At 40.1% G+C, this 18943-nt stretch overlaps 2 protein-coding genes across 2 annotated transcripts; both read left to right on the forward strand.

The window, feature by feature from the left end:
- Window positions 1-2480: 2480 nt before the first annotated feature.
- On the forward strand, window positions 2481-6020 carry LOC112848109 (macrophage mannose receptor 1-like). Its single transcript, XM_025911139.1, has 4 exons — window positions 2481-2517; window positions 4611-4958; window positions 5135-5473; window positions 5543-6020. Exons 1-4 carry the CDS (start codon window positions 2481-2483, stop codon window positions 5698-5700), a joined length of 882 nt encoding a protein of 293 aa, XP_025766924.1. The 3' UTR covers window positions 5701-6020.
- Window positions 6021-13780: 7760 nt separating this feature from the next.
- Window positions 13781-16397, forward strand: LOC100712215 (methyltransferase-like protein 27). The gene is made up of 3 exons (XM_019355545.2): window positions 13781-14041; window positions 15452-15544; window positions 15951-16397. Exons 1-3 carry the CDS (start codon window positions 13906-13908, stop codon window positions 16187-16189), a joined length of 468 nt encoding a protein of 155 aa, XP_019211090.1. The 5' UTR covers window positions 13781-13905; the 3' UTR covers window positions 16190-16397.
- The last annotated feature ends 2546 nt before the right edge of the window (window positions 16398-18943 follow it).

Below are 18943 nucleotides of genomic sequence, written 5' to 3' on the forward strand. Positions count from 1 at the left end.
AATTTCACAAAAGTAAGGAGAACGAGGCCGTTTCTGGAGATCCTAGTGGAGATGTCTGTGATCCAGGCTGACAGCAGTCTCGTCTCTCATCTCAAAGTAGAAGCTTCGGGATTATAAGTCACAGCATCTCACACTCCAGAACCCATCCATCCATCCATTCATTCGCTTCTCCTTTCCAGGGTCGCGGGGGGCGCTGGAGCCTATCCCAGCTGTCATAGGGCAAGAGGCGGGGTACACCCTGGACAGGTCGCCAGTCTGTCACAGGGCCAACACACAGGGACAGACAACCATTCACGCACACATTCACACCTAGTGACAATTTGGATCATCCAATTAACCTATCCCCTCAAACTGCATGTCTTTGGACGGTGGGAGGAAGCCGGAGTACCCGGAGAGAACCCACGCAAACACGGGGAGAACATGCAAACTCCACCCAGAAAGACCCCGGCCTGATGGTGGAATTGAACTCAGGACCTTCTTGCTGTGCGGCAACAGCTCTAACCACCGTGCTGCCACACTCCAGAACCAATTTATATAATTTATATAATATAAACTAAGGTGGGCTTCTTCTTCTACTGATGGTGGACACACATGAGCCTAAGGAGGCAGACTCAGTGACTCCTTACCTTTACAGAAAAGTATTATTAGCATTGTTAGTAGTTTTTTTCCTTCTTTATGAGACAAAGCTGCTGACAAGAGGCTGTGAGAGGGTTTCACTCACCTGTCACGCAGCAATGCTTGGCTGAATCTTCTGAGGCTGTGAGAAGAACAGAATAAAATCAGTTCGATCAGTTTATTGATTGTAATGTATCTGTGTTCTTTCCTTTTTCTTGTAGGGAAACTGATTTTTGTCCAGCATGCTGCATGATCATTTAAGGATTTACACCCGGCGACCAGTATCACAGGGCTGCGGACACAAACGTGATGCTGGGACGTCCCAAACAAAACACATGATTAAAAAAAATCAGAAGAAAAGTTTTATTCCCATTAAATGCTTATTTTTGGTCTGCAGGCTTTTAAAAGACAAACCCTGAGAGTTGGAAGTCTTGAGTATTTAGAAGAGTCTGTTTTTGTTTTTTTGTGTTTACATATTTAGTCTGAACTCTTTCCAAATCCATGCATTACTCATTAATCTTCTTCTCTTTTGTTTAGTAAAATGTGAGGTTGATTGCATCGTTGCAGTGAGATGAAACTTTGCTTTTTACACAGAAAACCATGTTTGCATAAAACACATGCAAAGCAAATGATGCATGAAAGTTTTATATCTGCAGTTTTAGATACACCACGAGGAGATGCAGCAAAAGTAAGATGTTGGAAGACAGATCACTGCTCCAACTCTACTAAAAATAAATAAAGAAATGAATGAATGAAGTGAATGAATGAAGTGAATGAGCCTTTCAGCCATTAGGATGTTTTTATGATTAAGATTTAAATGGCAAATGTCTCAGGTTGTGTCTTCACCCTACTCATCACAGATTTGTTTAGATGATGCGTAAAGCCTTCACAGGAATTATCTTAATTACAACATTACTCAAATAACCCTGAAGTTGTCAGGCAGAAAGTCTCTAACATCTATGCAAACACAACACGCAAACACACAAAATGCTGCTTCCAATTCAAATGAAGACACCAATGTTTTCAAGTGTGTCCGTCTTTAAAGACAAACGATGCAGAAGAAACACTGAAAATGTGACGTTTGAATAAAGGAAAGGACATCCTGTGTGCTGTGCACGAGCTCTGTCATTGTTTCATGGATGGACACTTATGACCTCATTAAGCTGTAATTAACAACCCGTTTGCATCTGCAGTGAGTTTGAATAGGTCATCTTCTAAACAAATGGACTTTAATGAATGATTACTCACACTTCATCTGGTTTTACATACTTCATGTTGATGTGGGAGGAGGCAGAAACATCAGATTTATATTAGATGGAGAGTTTTGAGAGTTCAGTCCATCAGCCTGCCTGCAGCTCCTCGTCTCAGGTACGTTATCGTCTTATTGCTCTCATGAATGAACCTCAACAGAAGCTCACGGGAGAGAGGTGATAACTTTATGTATTGTTTTATCCTTCATGTAGCTAATCTAGCAGAACATGTAATGATAACTAAAGTTAATGGGAGGGTCCAGAAGTTAATAAACTAATAATTATTAAGGGATTAATAATAATAATAATAATAATAAACAATAATTATTATTATTATTAAAAGAAAAGCTGATATCCATCCTTCTGTTTACGATACTGACTTCTGTTCAGTTTACTGAGAACCTGCAGTTACATCACTTTGCATCTCAGGTGAGTCTGCTGGCTGAAATGAATTCCGTTTGAATGAAAACTAATATATTTTAAGTAAAGATTCAAACTCCAGGCTTGTTTCAGCAAAGCTCTGTGTAATTATATTGTGGAGCCTGAGTCAGCTCTGCTCTGATTGGCTGCAGATGATATTAATGACGACATCTTCACAGTTTTCAGCTCTCAGTCATGATCGGACGTGGAGTGATCCTCCTGCTGCTCTCAGGTCTGTGAAATAATTATACCAAAGAACTGTTTGAGACACGATGTTGTACCATGACTCCTGTTCACCTACAAACTGAACACTGGAACAAAGTCAAAGTAAACTTTATTGTCATCTCTGCTATATACAGTTCAGTATATAGAGAGACGACGAGTTTCATTCAGTGCAAAAGAACAACAATAAATATAGGAAGAGTAAGAATAAATATATATACAGTTTAAGACTGAGGTAAGGGGAGTAAATATACACTTTGAGGTAAAAATGGTTAAAAACAGTCTAAAATTTACAATTGAAATTTAAAGTGACTTTGAAGTGGTTTAAATGACCAACGTAGCAGCTTTACAGTTTACAGTGTGACTGATATAAAGTGATCAACATGAGCAGGATTCCTGACAGTAGGATTGTCCACATCTGTATTTACAAAGGCAGTGGTCTGTGGAGTCCAATAGAGTCAGTTAGTGGTTTGTGTGGGTGTGTGTGGTGGGGGGCAGTCGGGGAGCTGGTAGTGAGTTCAGGAGTCTGATGGCTTGTGGGAAAAAGCTATCTCGCAGTCTGGAGAATCAGACCCCGATGCTGTGATAGCGTCTGCCAGATGGAAGGAGGGAAAAGAGTGTAAGTGTATGTGAGGGGTCAAGCACGATGCAGGAGGCCTTACTGATGCAGCGCTTGTGGAAGATGTCCTGTAGTACAGGGAGAGATGTTCCGATGATCTTGGCAGCTGCTTTGACGGTCCGATGTAGCTGGCTGAGGTCGCAGACTTTGCAGTTTCCAAACCACACGGGGATGCAGCTGGTCAGAACACTCTCTATGGTGCCTTTGTAGAACACGGTGGGGGTGGGAGGTTGGCCTGCTTCAGGCGTCTCAGGAAGTGGAGGCGCTGCTGGGCCTTTTTGGTGATGGAGGTGGGGTTGGTGGTCCAACAGTAAAGTTGCAACCTGCTCTTTCAAAGGCTTTAAAAGCACATGCTGCTCAGAAATGATTTAAAAATAAAGCGGACCACACCCATAGCTTTTTCTGCCTGGTTTAAATTCACAGGAACATAATTATGAAATTCATGTGGACGTAGCGTCTTCAGTGGGAAAAATGTTTTGTCACTCATCCAAGTGACTTCTTCAGTCAAGGAGGCCGTTTACATGAAAAGGGAAAGACCATCTATAAATCAAGGAGGGGGCCTAAGGGTACATCTGTCACCATCTTACAATGCTGTGATTGCAGCCATTCCCCAACTCTCTGTGAATGGGACTCATGGTTATTGATCAAAGACCATCAAATCATTGATCAGTGGTCATGTCAATTTGCATATTAATGATCAAGGAACTGACCTCACAGCCCATTGTTCATTCAGTGGTGCTAGCTTCAGTCATTATGCAAATGTGCTGTTTATAAGGTTGGAAACCTGCAGTCAGACTGAGGAAGTCACCTGATGATGATGAAACGTTTCTCCCGCTGAAAACATCCAGATGAACTGAATCAACTTCTTGGGATTTCCTTACCTGGATGATTGATCATGCATCAAGACATAATTATGACAAATACATTATTATCATTGTTTTTTAGACCAAATGTTTTTTCTATCAGTTTTAAATCTTTGAGGCTTGAAGCCATTTGTTTATGCTGAGCTGTCTGAAGCTCCCCCCACACCTCAGTGGGTGAGGTCAGACTGAACCACTGCAGCACGCTGATTCATTTTTTTCAGCCACTCTGTTAGAGATTTGCTGCTGTGATGGGATCATAGTCCTCTTGCATGACTCAGGTTTGACTATAGAATACTTTGTTATACAGAGAGGGAGAATCAATGAGTGCTTGATGTCCAGATTCTGTGTCGTCTAATCATTAGATCTTAGTCACTGTGCTGACATTGTGCATCAGGTGGTACATATGATGAAAGGACGCACAGATGAAATTATATTTCATGTAGTTGGCACCGAATCACAACAACAGTCACCTCAAGGCGAGACTGAGAGTCCTGTTTGCAACTTTCCATTTCATGTGACTTTATAATGACAGACAAACAAACATTTTAAAAAGTTCGAGCACCTTTTTGATTTTTTTTATCTACAGAGAATCATTTGACTGTTTCCCGTGTCATCGCTCAGGTTGTGTGGTGGTCTATGCTCTTCAGTCTGAGCAGTTCCACTACGTCGGTCAGTCACTGTCCTGGTATGAAGCTTTCCAATACTGCAGACACACGTACACCGACCTCGCCAACATCCAGGGAGCGGCCAATAACTCGGAAGCGCAGCAGGCAGCATCGGGTGGAAGTGTTTGGATCGGACTCTTCAGGAACATGTGGAAATGGTCTCAAACAGGCCTGGTTCAGTCATCCTGGTTCCAGAAGTGGGCCACGAATGAGCCAGGGACGGGACAGTGTGTGGTAATATCCCAGTCTGGGTTCTGGTCTACCAGAGATTGTTCAGATCAGAATCACTTCATCTGTTACAGTGGTGAGTTATTTTTAAATTAACTAACATCAGCATCAAACAAAGTCTATACTCATGCAAGATGCTGCACTTAAAAACATCACAAGTAGAAGTACTGCAAACAGAAACGAACATAAGCATCAGGACAGTCTTTCAAAACTTTGTCACTGGTGTGAGTGATTTTGTTTTTCCTTGTTCAGGCGCAACGAACGATCAGATCCTGGTTCAGAAATCAATGAATTGGTCTGCTGCTCAGTCTTACTGCAGGGAGAAATACACAGACCTGATCAGCATCAACACAGTGCAGGACAACACCAAGATCACCGGTCTGATGCTGTTAAACATTCTAAACACCCAAACTGCTTGGATTGGTTTGTACAAAACATCGTGGGAGTGGTCAGATGGAAGCAATGCCACGTACACAAACTGGAAATCTGGGGAGCCTAAAGATGGTAAGGACTGTGCCCTAATGGAGACGTCATCAGCTTCCTGGTCCGGTGAAGACTGTGATAAGAATCATGACTTCCTCTGTTACCAAGGTGGGTCCTTCATCACTGTTTCTGCAGAGTAGGATCTTCCTGGTCTGATGACTTCTTATTTCACTGCAGATGTCAAACCTGCAGAGAGCAACATGACGTACAACATGAAGTACAACGTGAAGTACAACGTGAAGGTTCAGCTGAGGGGGGGATCTGCAGACCTGAACGATCCGACAGTGCAAGAATCCATCCTGCAGCAGGTCAGAGGACACACCGTGACTCAGTGAGCACACAGTTATAATAACTGTAATAATAAAATGCAGGTACAGGAAGTCGCATTCCTGCAGCTACAGAATCAAATTTTAAAATAAAATATCAAATGACTGGAATTCCACAGAGCACACTAAGAACAGCCCGTGGATTCAAACCCACGATCTTATACTGTGAGGTAACACTGCAAGCACTGCAACACCATGCTGCCTGCTTTAGTTTAGGGCAAACCTAAAAGTATCTCACAATACAGCCTGACCCAAACCTCCCAGAGAATTGTGTCTTTAACAGATCTGAAAATGGGGAGTTTTTTCTGTTGGAAAAATATTTTAATCACGACACTGCTGAGAGCGGGAAATAAGGAATTTTTCTTTTAGCTATATGGTTTTGTAGCCCATTTTCACAACTAAAAAAAAAGTATCCATAACTCCAAATTTTGATTTACTGTTCTCGAAATTTTGACTTATTACAGTTTTTTCTGATGGCTTGAGCACATTTTTTGTAACTTTTGGCTATTTTTGCAAAGCTCTACACACAAATAAGAAAACTCTTCACCCAATCAGCAAAACATTGTAGTTTTCTTGTAAAAGCGAATAACCTTTGCTTAACTCTCCACACCTTTGTAAAAATGGTATTTTCGTATCCAACAGTTAACACAAGCCATCATATTAATAAGCACACAATGCACCAACTACACACTGATGGTATGAATAAAAAGCACATCTGGCTTTTGCTTTCTCTGTGCACATGGTAGGCTATGTCAGTTTGAGCTCATACTTTTGTCATAGATCCGTAAGCATAGAGGGATCCAAACTTCAAGTACTGCTGTTTATTCACACACATCAAAACAAACACAAGTGTTTATTTCCAAGTATAGGATTATTTGCAATCGCCATATTGACTATATGGGTTTCTTGGTCTGCAGTGAACATGCTTCCTCTGCTCCCAGCATCTGGTCGTCTAGCAATTCTGTAAAGTAACATTTTCAGTATTTTTACATCTATGGTATTGTTGTGTTTCTCATTAGCATGGCAGTGCTACAGATCTTAGTGCAAAGTGACTGTACTAACCGACTCTCATTTCAAAATGTCCTTATGATGCTTGCTACAGTGTAGCGGCTCGAGTTAGGCTGAACCCGTTGGCCAGCTTCCCTCAGGGTCACTCCATGGTTGATTACATGGTCCACTATTGTAGCTCTGATGTCATCAGCAATTCTATTTCTTACTCTTCTTACCCTTCCTCTCCCCCCTCCTCGTCTTCCTCCCCCCCCCTCCTCGTCCTCCTCTTGCTCCTCCTTGTCCTTGTCGTCCTCTTCGTCCTACTTCTTCACCTCCACGTCCTCTTCCTCGGCCTCCTCTACTTCTCACTCTTCCTGCTCCCTCCACTGTACTCCACACACACAGCTTACCTGTATTATAGTGATTGGGCTGATTGCAAAGTGAACTACTTATCTAAAGAAGTTTTCACATGTGACAGTGTGCCAGACAGTTGATAAAATAGTGTAAATAATGGCTGTAAATGTGTATAGTTTTGCTAGGAGTGTGTTGATCCTTTGCAAATTGAGTGTAAAGCCGTGAGTTGTGTTTACAGTTCTGCAAAAAGAGTGCTGTGCAGTGGATTGTAGCTACAGGTTTGCAAAGTGTGTGTTACAAAATGGCAAACTGAGTGCAAAGCAGTGTTTGTGCTTTTAGTTTGGCAAACTCAGTTAGGGTTTTGCTATAAGTAGTAATAGTTTTAGAAATTGTGCTATAAGAATCACAGTTAGGGTTTAAGCATTCAGAAAAAACTGTAACTCAAAATTCTGAGAACAGTAACTTGAAATTTTGACTTACTTTTCTCAAAATTTTGAGTTAATAACTCGAAATTTCGAGTTAGTGCTGCCAATCAGTAATCTATGCACTCAAAACCGGATCGCAACAAATTGGTGCTTTCGAGAGTACGTTTGCTGATAGTAACGCCACGTGACTCAGCTAATTGTGCATTAATGACGGGCTGTAATACTCGTACACTGCAAAAAAAAATATCCTAATATAGAAGTATTTTACTGTGTATTTTACAGTTTTGTTCTGTTCTTCTAGAATATCATTAAATTTACATAAATAGACTGTGAGTTCACATTTCAAATGTAAATTAACATAAAATAACTGTAATGTAAAAAAACATAATTTTCTTGTTTTTTAAATGTATTTGTCTGAACATATGCATATTTAGATTGTTACAATACATTCACAGATGTATGATTTCACAAACATGTGTCCGTTATTTGAAAGATTGAACTGTTAAATTCAAATGTAATGCTATGGAAAAATATATGAAATGAATCTTATAAACTTTTTTTTACATCAAATAATAATAATAATTATTGCTATTTAGGGCGATCGTGGCTCAAGAGTTAGCAGTTCACCTTGTAATCAGAAGGTTGCCGGTTCGAGCCCCGTCTCGGACACTCTCGGTCGTTGTGTCCTTGGTCAAGACACTTCACCTACTGGTGATGGCCAGAGGGGCTGATGGTGCGATATGGCAGCCTCGCCTCTGTCAGTCTGTCCCAGGACATGCAATCCATTATTATTTAAACCAACTGTTAACTGTATATTTCTGTACATTTAAGTCAGGGGTGTCCAAACTTTTTTCGCTGAGGGCCACATACATAAAAATATAGGAGGGGCTGGGCCACTTACTAGAAATTAGGTATATAACCTTAACTTTACTGTATTAAAAATCATTTAAAACTGGTCAAATGTGTTATATTGTTGAATATAATTAAAGACAAAACTGCCTTCATCACAGTTTTCCATAAATGGATCTTTATTGATTTATTCAGAAAAAGCTTTGGTAGCTCATTCTCAGAACAGCAGCCTCAGATTTCTTCTTAGAGGGAATATTTACAGCACAGAGAAAAAACAATAAAGGGGAAAATGGGACGGGTACATTTCAAGTTTGTTATTTAAGTTATTAGGCTTAGCAACACACCTATTAACGTTCGTTTGAAACGGTTATCAACATTAACAGACTGAACTGGACTTAATAACAGGAGTGCAAATAATTTTAGTCAATTATTCTGGTGAGTATCAGCTGCGCTGGGTATGTAAATCGGGCCATCCAGCTGCGGTGCTGATCGTGGCAAAAATCCGGACAAATGTCACTTGACCAAGGAGCAAATCTGCATCAGATGAGATCAGCTGACTTGCGTGTGCGTGCGCTGTGCACAGCGGTGTGTACTCTGTGTGTTAACAAGAAAAACGCATATAAGAAAGCGGTGCGCAAAAGCAGGGTAGTGACAGAATTGATGCGCATTATTGATATTTGAAGCATGTGTACCTGCACATTAACACACGGGTACTGTGGAAGATATTTTTACTCACCTAAAGTGCTCGTGCTCTCGTCCACTCCCCGCAAAGAAATTAGCAGCTGTGCGGCGTCTGTGGCATCGGTGCTCGGATCGCATGCGATGGAGTAAAAATCAAAAGCACAGCTTTATCAGACAGTTGCAGTTTAATGTTGGCTGACGAGTCTGACGTTGTTGAAGTCCTGCACTTTTTCCGGGCGCATTATTTCGGTGACTTTAACGAGGCAGTGTTTTATGAGGTCTCCATCTGAAAAAGGCTTGCCGTGTCTTGCGATGAGTTGGGCGACCTCATAGCTGCTATTGGAGCCCTTTCCTGGACAATTTGAGCACGAAAAAAAAATACTGCTGCTGACCCCGCAGGAGAGCTAGCATTTGCTTTAATTTCTGCTCTCGCTCAGCACCAGTGTAGGATGCATAGGCCTGATGTTTGGTTTCATAATGACGTCGTAAATTATACTCTTTCATAACTGCCACAGTTTCAGCGCAGATCAAACAGATACACTTCCCCATGAATTCTTTGAAGAAATATTCACTCTCCCACCTTGTCTGAAATTTTCTGCATTCACTTTTTATCTTTCGCTTCTTTGGTTCTGCCATGTTTAGTAACTTGAGAGTAAATTTCTTCTGTGATTGTCCTTTTTGGTGGAACAACTGCCTTGATCAACAGCAGCTCCCCCTGGTGTTAAAACTAAGAAGTGCAATACACTCAAGCAAAAGTTGGAGTGCGGGCCATATTCTATTCAATTTATAAAATTACTTGCGGGCCAATTAAAACTGGACCGCGGGCCGCAATTGGCCTGCGGGCCGGACTTTGGACATGCCTGATTTAAGTATTATTATTCATATTGCCACACACATTCATTGACCTTGTTTATAGGTAATTTCATTGTTTAATCACATTAAAATGTTCCTAATTTAATGTTTAAAAGCACTTGAAAAAGGCAAAATCCCATGTAAAATTAGGGCAACAAACTGTATTGTCATTACTGAAAATAACCGTATTTTTATGAGAAAGTTATTTTCTGTTATTTTATGGTATTATTTTGGCGCCCCAGCTGCTGGAATATTACTGTTTTTCTAGGATTTTTTTTTTTAACAGTGTAGCTTAGCTGTAGCATTTGTAGCTGAGGGCTTCCGGGTAAGAAGGAAATGATGTCATTCACGTAGATTACTGATTGGCAGCACTAACTCAAAATTTTAAGTTATAAACTAAAAAATTTGAATTACTTTTCTCGAAATTTTGAGTTAATAAGTCGAAAGTACGAGAAAATAACTCGGAATTTCGAGTTATGGATACTTTTTTTTTAGTGGCGGAAACGGGCTTCCATAGTTTTGATATCTCCGAGTCTAAACGTATTACTTTTTCCATTTATTCTCCGCGTGGTCGCTATGAATGTTTTCACTGGTCCCTGGTAAAGACCTTGGCCCTTCTCTTCTTTGCAGTTACAGATCAATCTCAACATTACAGAGTTTCATATTGCTCCAATTTTAGAAAAGTTTGTAGTAACCAGTTCAGAGCTGTAGGGGACAAATACAGGATTCTTGATCATATTCAGTATTTTGCTACACAGCGATGCAGGAGGATGTTCTGTTTTGGACCTTTGATACTGCTGACCATCACGTTATCCTTGAAAGGCTGAGATAACAGTCGGGTGTACCAGGGTCTGTTTTGGAGCGGTTCTCTGCCTGAATGATGTTTGGCTCTGTGTGCAGGTCCTTCTCCTTCCTGCGGTGCACCACAAGGTTCTGTTTTGGGACCTTTATTGTTGCTGGTTGTGATATTTATCATGGAAGGAGCTATATAAACAAAATTTTACTTTTTAACTTTATTTTTGTAAATTATCAAGGAGCATGTGGTGGACATCAAAGAACTGCAGTCAGACTTCAGTTTTATCTGTCATCATGAATCAGTTGCAATTTATAGTGATAAAACCTTCATTCACAGCGACCAATCATTAAGGAGCTTCTGTTAATATATGAAAACTGTGTTTCAGCTGAAGGTGAAGCTGGGGGAGGAAGGGATCACGGAGGAGGTGAAGCTGACGTGGAAGACGCAGCCCGATGGGAACATTTTCCACAGAATGGGGCCGACAGCGCCTCCCGGATACTCTGTAAAGGACGACTGTGACATGGTCTACACTCCAGAAAGTGACTGACTGTTTCCTAATTTTTATTGGCTGATTCATAGGCTCATAGGCTGATGAAATGTATCCCTTAATATTAAAATGGCGCTTGTCCCCTTGTTCTTTGTCCACACTTGAGCTGAATGTAGCCTGAAAAGGTTTAGATTTGATTTATTCTCAGATTAATGATTTTTATTGACTGATGTTCTTCTAGCTTTCTTCACTATCATTACATGATCTGTGGATTAAACTCACCTGTTCCTGTACTTGTACAATGTCAAACGTGCTGTAGCACGAAAACATTCTGAATGTTTTGCTGGAAATAAACTGTTAGACTCACGTGCATTACCATGTCCGGGTCTGTTCTTACCTTATCAGACAGCATAGCTTTACCAGAGCAGAGCAGATGTAAGTAGGAAGAGAGAGCATATTTTTCCTATATTGGCTTCCCTTCGTTGTCTCCCTGTTAAATCCAGAACCAAATACAAGGTTTTGACAGGCCTGACTGTGGGAAAATTAAAGCAGATCAACAGTTTTTGAAATACCTGCCAACAAAACAACCATGAACCTAAAAACTGATTTGCTGGGTTTGAACTTGCCTTGAGTCGGTTGTATCGTGTGAGTCACAGGTTATTTACATGAGTTGTACCTAACAAACTGGCAGGTGATTGTGATGTGTTGTGACTTGAAGATCAGCAAAATAAGATGAAAATAAAGCTTTAAATGATTTACTGTGGAGCACAAAGTACAATATTTGGATTCAAAATAGAGTAAAAGTCAAAAGTAGCACAAATACTTCAAGAAAGTACGAGTAGCCTGTGTAAAACTGCTCTTCACTAAAGTAAGTAAAGTAAATTCATGTCTGTAATATTGTCCATGTTTTAAAAAGGGTTAGAACTTGTAACCATTTCATAAATTACAATGAACAGGTGAGGAGAGCCCTCCGGCTGACTCTGTGTGAACCAATAAATAAATATCAAACACACGCTTTAACTGGTCTGTGGACTCAGTCTGGCACTGAAGACCAGTTCTCACCGTTTCTTATTGCTAATATATATTGTAATATATCTATATCACGGCTAAAGCACTTCTGGATGGATGCAAACTGCATTTCGTTGCCCTGTACCTGTGACATGTGCAATGACAATAAAGTTGAATTCTATTCTATTCTATTCTATTCTATTCTATTCTATTCTTCTTTCTTTCTTTCTTCTCAAATAATCAGAGTGTTTCCGCCCTGACCTCAAGTAAAAAACAAAAAAATGAGAACTTTCAGATTGGACCTGAGATTTTTTCCTGCTAACCCTAAACTCACAGGTGTGGAGCTGATGGAGTGAGCTGCTCTTCTTTTTCTGTGATAAACGATATGAAATATTCACATTTTATTCGTTTGACACTGAGTTGTAAGAGCAGATTATTTAATCTAAGAAAGGTTTAAAGACAAAATGAGCGCTCAGAGCTGTCATCGTCATCTATCAAGGCCAGATTAGGTCGCAGTGCGCTCTGTTCACCAAAGAGACTCAGCTTTATGACTGAAAGCAGTGGAGCAAATCAGCGTAATGAGTCATTTATAAAAATGCCTCCATGTTGGCGGGGGGGCTCAGAAACTACCTGCAGTGCGCCAGTTTGTATAGAAAGATGCAGTCGGGTCGTTTCATGAGGCAGAAACTCCTGAACGAAATAATAAAGTGTAAGCGCAGCTTATTTCTGGCAGTTTAAATCACTCGTGGGTTAGAAAGCCCCGAGGACGGAGGATCGATCCAGAGGAGAGTTTCATTATAACAGAAGATTGAGCCGTTGAAACCTAAACTCTGTGTGGCACAGCTGACCTGCTGAACAGCGAAGATTATTCACCATCAGATCTGATTTCGTGAAGACACTCTGAGTGCCATGTGCGTAAATGTAAACTCATCATAGGATAAGTGAGGGGAGAGCGACAGCCGTCCCACAGGAAAGAGAGCGAGAGAGGACACACTCAGGGAGGAGAGCAGCACGTGGGAACTGATGAAGATGATTATGTTTTTAATTTCAGTCTGACGTCACAGGAGGTCACAGGACAAAAGCAAGCGCTCCTGCTGGAAAACAGTGTGGCAATTTACTGTGTAAAAACAGAGGTTTCATTTTCACAGCACTGTACAGCCGAAATCCCAACAGACAAAAGGAAAACGTTGTAATTTTTTATAAGTGTTTTTTTCGTTGCTTCATGTTGACAGGATTTGGAGACCATGAAGTACAGAGCACCCACAGCTGGCCGTAGATTTTCTGAATGATCACTTCTGTGGAAATCGTGGAGATGCTCAGGTTCTCGATGTGGCCTGTGGATCTGGACTGGCTGCAAAACTGGTGAACCAATAACTGGAAAACTCTCATTGCACTTCATGTGAAATTACAAGGAAGGTGCCATCACCTTCTGATAGCTGATTTGAGCCCTATAGAGGTTTAAAACGCTGATGTCACAAATGGGATTCAGGAAGTTTTACTGTGATCAGCATTTTTATGAATCACACGTGAGGACATCTTCAGATTGATCTAATTATGAAAAAACACAAAACAACAACAACATTTTAATGAATCCCAAATCAGAGTGTAAAATAGTAAATTCCCAGCAAACATGAACTTACAGTCTGACATGTGATTCTTTTGGAAAGTGGGAAATTTCAGCGGTTTTTCAAAATCTGTGAAATTCATCCTCAGACGAACATCCAGAGTTCACGGTACAGGCTCAGAACTGATCGACTTCTCTCTGGATTTAGATGTTTGACCTTGGCTTCAAACACTTTGTGGGAGTGGATGGCAGTAAGGGCATACTGGAACAAGCTGCTAAGAGTGGCCTTTATCGGGAGCTCAAACTGGCCTTACTGGGAGCAGACCCACTGCCTGCACAGACTGGTACGTCACACTCACACTCTGAGCTAACTAAGCACAGACCCGACAGACACATCAGCACCACAGACAAGAAGACAGCACCTCCAGCTGATAGTAAAACAACATGATTGAGAATAACAACGTCTGAGTTTTTATAGAAATATGGGGGGCTAAAAGTGCCAAAATAAAAACTAAATAAATACATAAGTAATGAAATTGGTCATTAATAACTTAAAAATGTTGTTTTTATTTTAAAAGATAGTTAATTACTTAACTATTAAGTATTTGATAATTCCTTTGCTACAGCTCAACATGAAGTTATTTTATTTAGATTAGTTAGATGCTCAAAATATATTTATGTTAATAATGGTTTAAATCTACAGCACATCATGGATCAAAAACAGAAGAAAAAGGAGGGAAGACAAACACAGCAAAAGCAAAAACAAGACATGAAAAGTCCTCTCAGAGTAAAACAGAAAACTCGCCATGAGATGAAGATTAAAACTAAAAACACTTACAAAGAAACACAGGGGGCATTACTGCAAAGACACGATAGAGGAAGGACCGTGAGAACATCACATAAGAAAGACGTGCACAAAAGAGAGGAACCAAAACTTAGAAAAACCCATAATGTGACAATTCCAACTTTCACACAAAAACAGCTAACTCCTCTAACCCCTCTCTAACTGCTTTCTATCTCCTCTAACTAATTCCTCTCTAACTAACTCCTCTCTAACTAACTCCTCTCTAACTAACTCCTCTCTAACTAACTCCTCTCCAACTAATTCCTCTCTAACTAACTCCTCTCTAACTAACTCCTCTCTAACTAACTCCTCCAACTAATTCCTCTTTAATGAACTCTTTTCTAACTCCTCTAACTAACTCCTCTCTAACTAACTCCTCTCTAACTAACTCCTCCAACTAATTCCTCTTTAATGAACTCTTTTCTAACTCCTCTAACTAACTCCTCCAACTAATTCCTCTTTAATGAACTCTTTTCTAACTCCTCTAACTAACTCCTCTCTAACTAACTCCTCTCTAACTAACTCCTCCAACTAATTCCTCTTTAATGAACTCTTTTCTAACTCCTCTAACTCCTCTCTAACTAACTCCTCTCTAACTAATTCCTCCAACTAATTCCTCTTTAATGAACTCTTTTCTAACTCCTCTAACTAACTCCTCTCTAACTAACTCCTCCAACTAATTCCTCTTTAATGAACTCTTTTCTAACTCCTCTAACCAACTCCTCTCTAACTAACTCCTCTCTAACTAACTCCTCCAACTAATTCCTCTTTAATGAACTCTTTTCTAACTCCTCTAACCCCTCTCTAACTGCTTTCTATCTCCTCTAACTAACTCCTCTCTAACTAACTCCTCTCTAACTAACTCCTCTCTAACTAACTCTTCTCCCTCCTGGTCTGCTCCTGGTTTCAGGTGAGTTTGATGTGGTGATCATTGTTGGTGCTTTACGTGATGGTTTCGTGCCGGTCAGCGCTATCCGGGAGCTCTGCAAAGCTACTAAACCAGGTAACCGACCAACTTTCAAACAAACAAACTGATGTTAATCTGAGTGTGATCTTTTTTCCAATTAATGTAAAACCATTTATCTGATATGATGAACTCAGCCTGTTCTTTAGCTTTCAATAATACAATAATCAAAGCTGTGATGTGATCTTTAGAAGACAGACCACCACACACCTGCTAAGGATATAATAAAAATATGATATGATATGATATTATAAATAATAATAAATAATCTGATTGTTGTATTGAAATTATAGTAAATGTGACCTCAGATGAATAAAAACACAGGACTCATGATCTCCTGATGTTGGAGCACATCCTACAGTGTCCAGCAAACCTGAGCAGACTTTCTGTTTTTCAGAAAAAGAAAAAAAGATCATAAGTTGTTTTGTTGTTTTCCCTCCTTCAGGGGGCTACGTCTGCATGTCCAGAGTGGACCCAAAGTGCGAGTCTGGAAACAAATACAAAACATCTATGGAGCGTGAACTGCAGCTGATGGTGGAGGAGGGCCTGTGGAGCCCTGTGGATACCAAAGAGATGCACAGATACATGATGGATGTTTATAATCATAAAAGCAAGGATGAGAAAAAGGAGGAATTCCTCCATGGAACCATGTACCTGTACAGGAAGTCTCTTAATAAGCTGTAAAATTAGGATTGGAGCCAAAAATGTGAACTTAAAGGGTACATATTTGTCGAGCTTGTGCTGGAGTTAGCGTTACAGTACAGGGTGCTTTGAATGGTTATTGTTGTTTGTTGGTGATGCATATAAATTAAAGTGAATTGAGTCAGAAGTCCAAGTCAAGTCCTTCTAAATTCAAACCTCACCACTGGCAGCCATCATGAAAGCGTTATCTATGCAAACCATCATTTCAGTGGTCAGGACATAAACAACTGAAAGCTCAAAGTTTGCTGAGTTTTTATTTTTTCCACTGGAAGTTTTGCTTCTACCATCTTTGCTGTTTCACAATTCTTCAGTAGATTTCAGCTCCTGAGTTTTTAATGTCTCTCTCTTACATTGTCTCCAGTCAACACTCTGTCACTATTTTTACCTTTAACAGGGCCCTTAAACATATCTGCTTCAGAAGTGCAGCATCAAGTAAACCAGCAGAAACCAGAAGAAGCAGGAATTCAATTCAACTAAGTTTTATTTACAACAACAGTTGTGTTAAAGTGCTGAATGCTGTAAGGTAAATATTTCACAGAGGAAATGGAGAAATCTCTACAGTCATATGGCCCCCGATGAGGAAGCACTTTGGTAATTATTTTCAAAACGTTCCTCCATCTTTTTAGTGATACTATCCTTTCCAGCCCACTGTTGTCCCGCCCCTGTTGCTGCCATCTAATTCAGAACAATCAAATATTTTTATTAAAATAGCGTGTTCTCAGTTTAAACATTTGATATGTTTTATATGTTCTATTTTGTATAAAATATGAGTTCAGGAGCTAATCATTGTTTTCTGTCCCTATTTACATGTTACACAGCCTTCCACCTTTTTGTGGAACTGGGGTTGTAATTAAATCCCCAATATTCAATTCAAAACATTTTTCTTAACAAAAGTTTGATACATTATTTAATAGTCCTTATTGTTTATTGCTCCATCGTGTACTGGTTTACAAGTGAACAATCTGTGGTTTGTTCCCAGGAGGAGATACAGATCACTGCGTTGTGTCGGGGGGGGGGATCTGAGCATTGTTACCACAGCATGGGTATTTAATTTTTATCGTAACACACTTCCTGTGTGCTGTTGCCAGATCATTTCCATCATCTGCTGTCCCTCACCCACCCATTTTTAAAAGTAACCTTGTCAGTTTTCAAGATTTACAATGACTAACACAGAGCAGTGCTGATTTTCTAACACTGGAATATTTCTAACATTTCGAGTTATTTTCCAGTGTTCAGAAAATCAGCACTGCTCTGTGTTAGTCATTGTAAATCTTGAAAACTGACAAGGTTACTTTTAAAAATACAACACTGTCAAAAGTGTTCATTTAACACTCAACAGTGTGGACACGTATAGACACTCTGTAGTGTTAATTTAACACTGGAGTTTTTGCTGTGTAGTTTTGATCAGATTGATTGACAGATTTCTTGTAGAGATGAAGGCTCGACCTGATGTATGACTCCTCCCGAGTGTCTCTCTCATCTGTCTAAGCGTTCTGATGTAGGTTCACCAAATATCTGTCTCTGTGTTTGACCGCGATCAGACTCCACAGCCCCTCTTCCTCCATCAGCTGCAGCTCTCTCTTCAAGTCCTTTCTATAGTCCTCTGCTGCTGTTCCTCTGTAGTGGCCTCTCACCATGCAGATAAAACCTCCTGCACACAGCAGAAAATAACAACACATAACAACAACACAACAGCACAGACTAAGATGCGATGGATGCTAGAATATTGTGAAAGAGTAGAAATGGCTGAGATGAAGAGCAGAAGAGAGCAATGAGACCTCAAACTGAAAAGTGTTTTCTCACTGCTTTTATGGCTTCTTGCTCTTGTTTAGGAGGGTTACAGTTGGACAAGTGTTGGAAACACTTTCTATGGTGGTCACTTTTGACAAAATTCATTAAAACACTCAAAATTCAACGAAAAAGGTGCTCATCACTTTTATATGTTCAAGCACATAGTGTGGAGGATGTCATAAGGCTTTGAGGCAATCTTTAGATATATTTGTGACCATAAAAGGGCAACAAAACCAACAACAGCCAAACAAACAAAAACAGTTTTGGGATCATTTTGTGAATTCAGATTGTGACCTGTAGGAGGCACTATTTAAACAGATAAGCTAATACAAGAAAACACACAAAATAAACAGAATAACTTATAAAGTTAATAAAACTAATTTTACGACAGTACAGTACCTGAAGGACAGGATAAGTGTTGCACTGAATATATTAAAAAACAAAGGCCATGTGTTAAACGTTGAATGCACAGCGAGCTACACTATAACATGAAAGGGGAAGAATATATAAGGGAAAATCTCCAATGCCCACCTCTGTTCAAGCTCACCGCCGTACGTGCCAAAAGCAGCAGTCGTTGCAGCAGTTTCACTGTCTGCAACGACAAGAAAGGGTTAAACCACCATGAAACACAATCAATGTGTTATTGGTGCTTTCTGATACAGTACAGTAACATACAGCCAAATAAAAGGAAAACAGCCGCATCAGCTCTGCGCTGTCGAGTTAAACCAGATTTAAAGCAAAGTGCAGCAGCCGGTGGAAGACCAGAAATCCAAATCCATATTGTGGTGGAACACCAAAAACAGAATTTAGGTTACTAGAATAGAATAGAAGAATCCTTTAATTGTCCCACAAGGGGAAATTTGGTTGTAACAGCAGCCAAAAAGACACATATACAAACAAACAGGACACAGGACACAGAACAGAAACATACACAATTTTTCTTAC

Source organism: Oreochromis niloticus, linkage group LG11, assembly GCF_001858045.2.
Source record: "Oreochromis niloticus isolate F11D_XX linkage group LG11, O_niloticus_UMD_NMBU, whole genome shotgun sequence".
NCBI classification, from domain to species: Eukaryota; Metazoa; Chordata; class Actinopteri; order Cichliformes; family Cichlidae; genus Oreochromis; species Oreochromis niloticus.

Bases quoted from the DNA above. Each gene is read 5' to 3' on its own strand.
- LOC100712215 (XM_019355545.2), top strand. From the start codon at position 13,906: ATGTTTGACCTTGGCTTCAAACACTTTGTGGGAGTGGATGGCAGTAAG. The intron at 14,042-15,451 runs GTACGTCACACT...TCCTGGTTTCAG, and splicing joins CCCACTGCCTGCACAGACTG to GTGAGTTTGATGTGGTGATC. The intron at 15,545-15,950 runs GTAACCGACCAA...TCCCTCCTTCAG, and splicing joins CTGCAAAGCTACTAAACCAG to GGGGCTACGTCTGCATGTCC.
- LOC112848109 (XM_025911139.1), top strand. From the start codon at position 2,481: ATGATCGGACGTGGAGTGATCCTCCTGCTGCTCTCAG. The intron at 4,959-5,134 runs GTGAGTTATTTT...TTCCTTGTTCAG, and splicing joins TCACTTCATCTGTTACAGTG to GCGCAACGAACGATCAGATC. The intron at 5,474-5,542 runs GTGGGTCCTTCA...ATTTCACTGCAG, and splicing joins TGACTTCCTCTGTTACCAAG to ATGTCAAACCTGCAGAGAGC.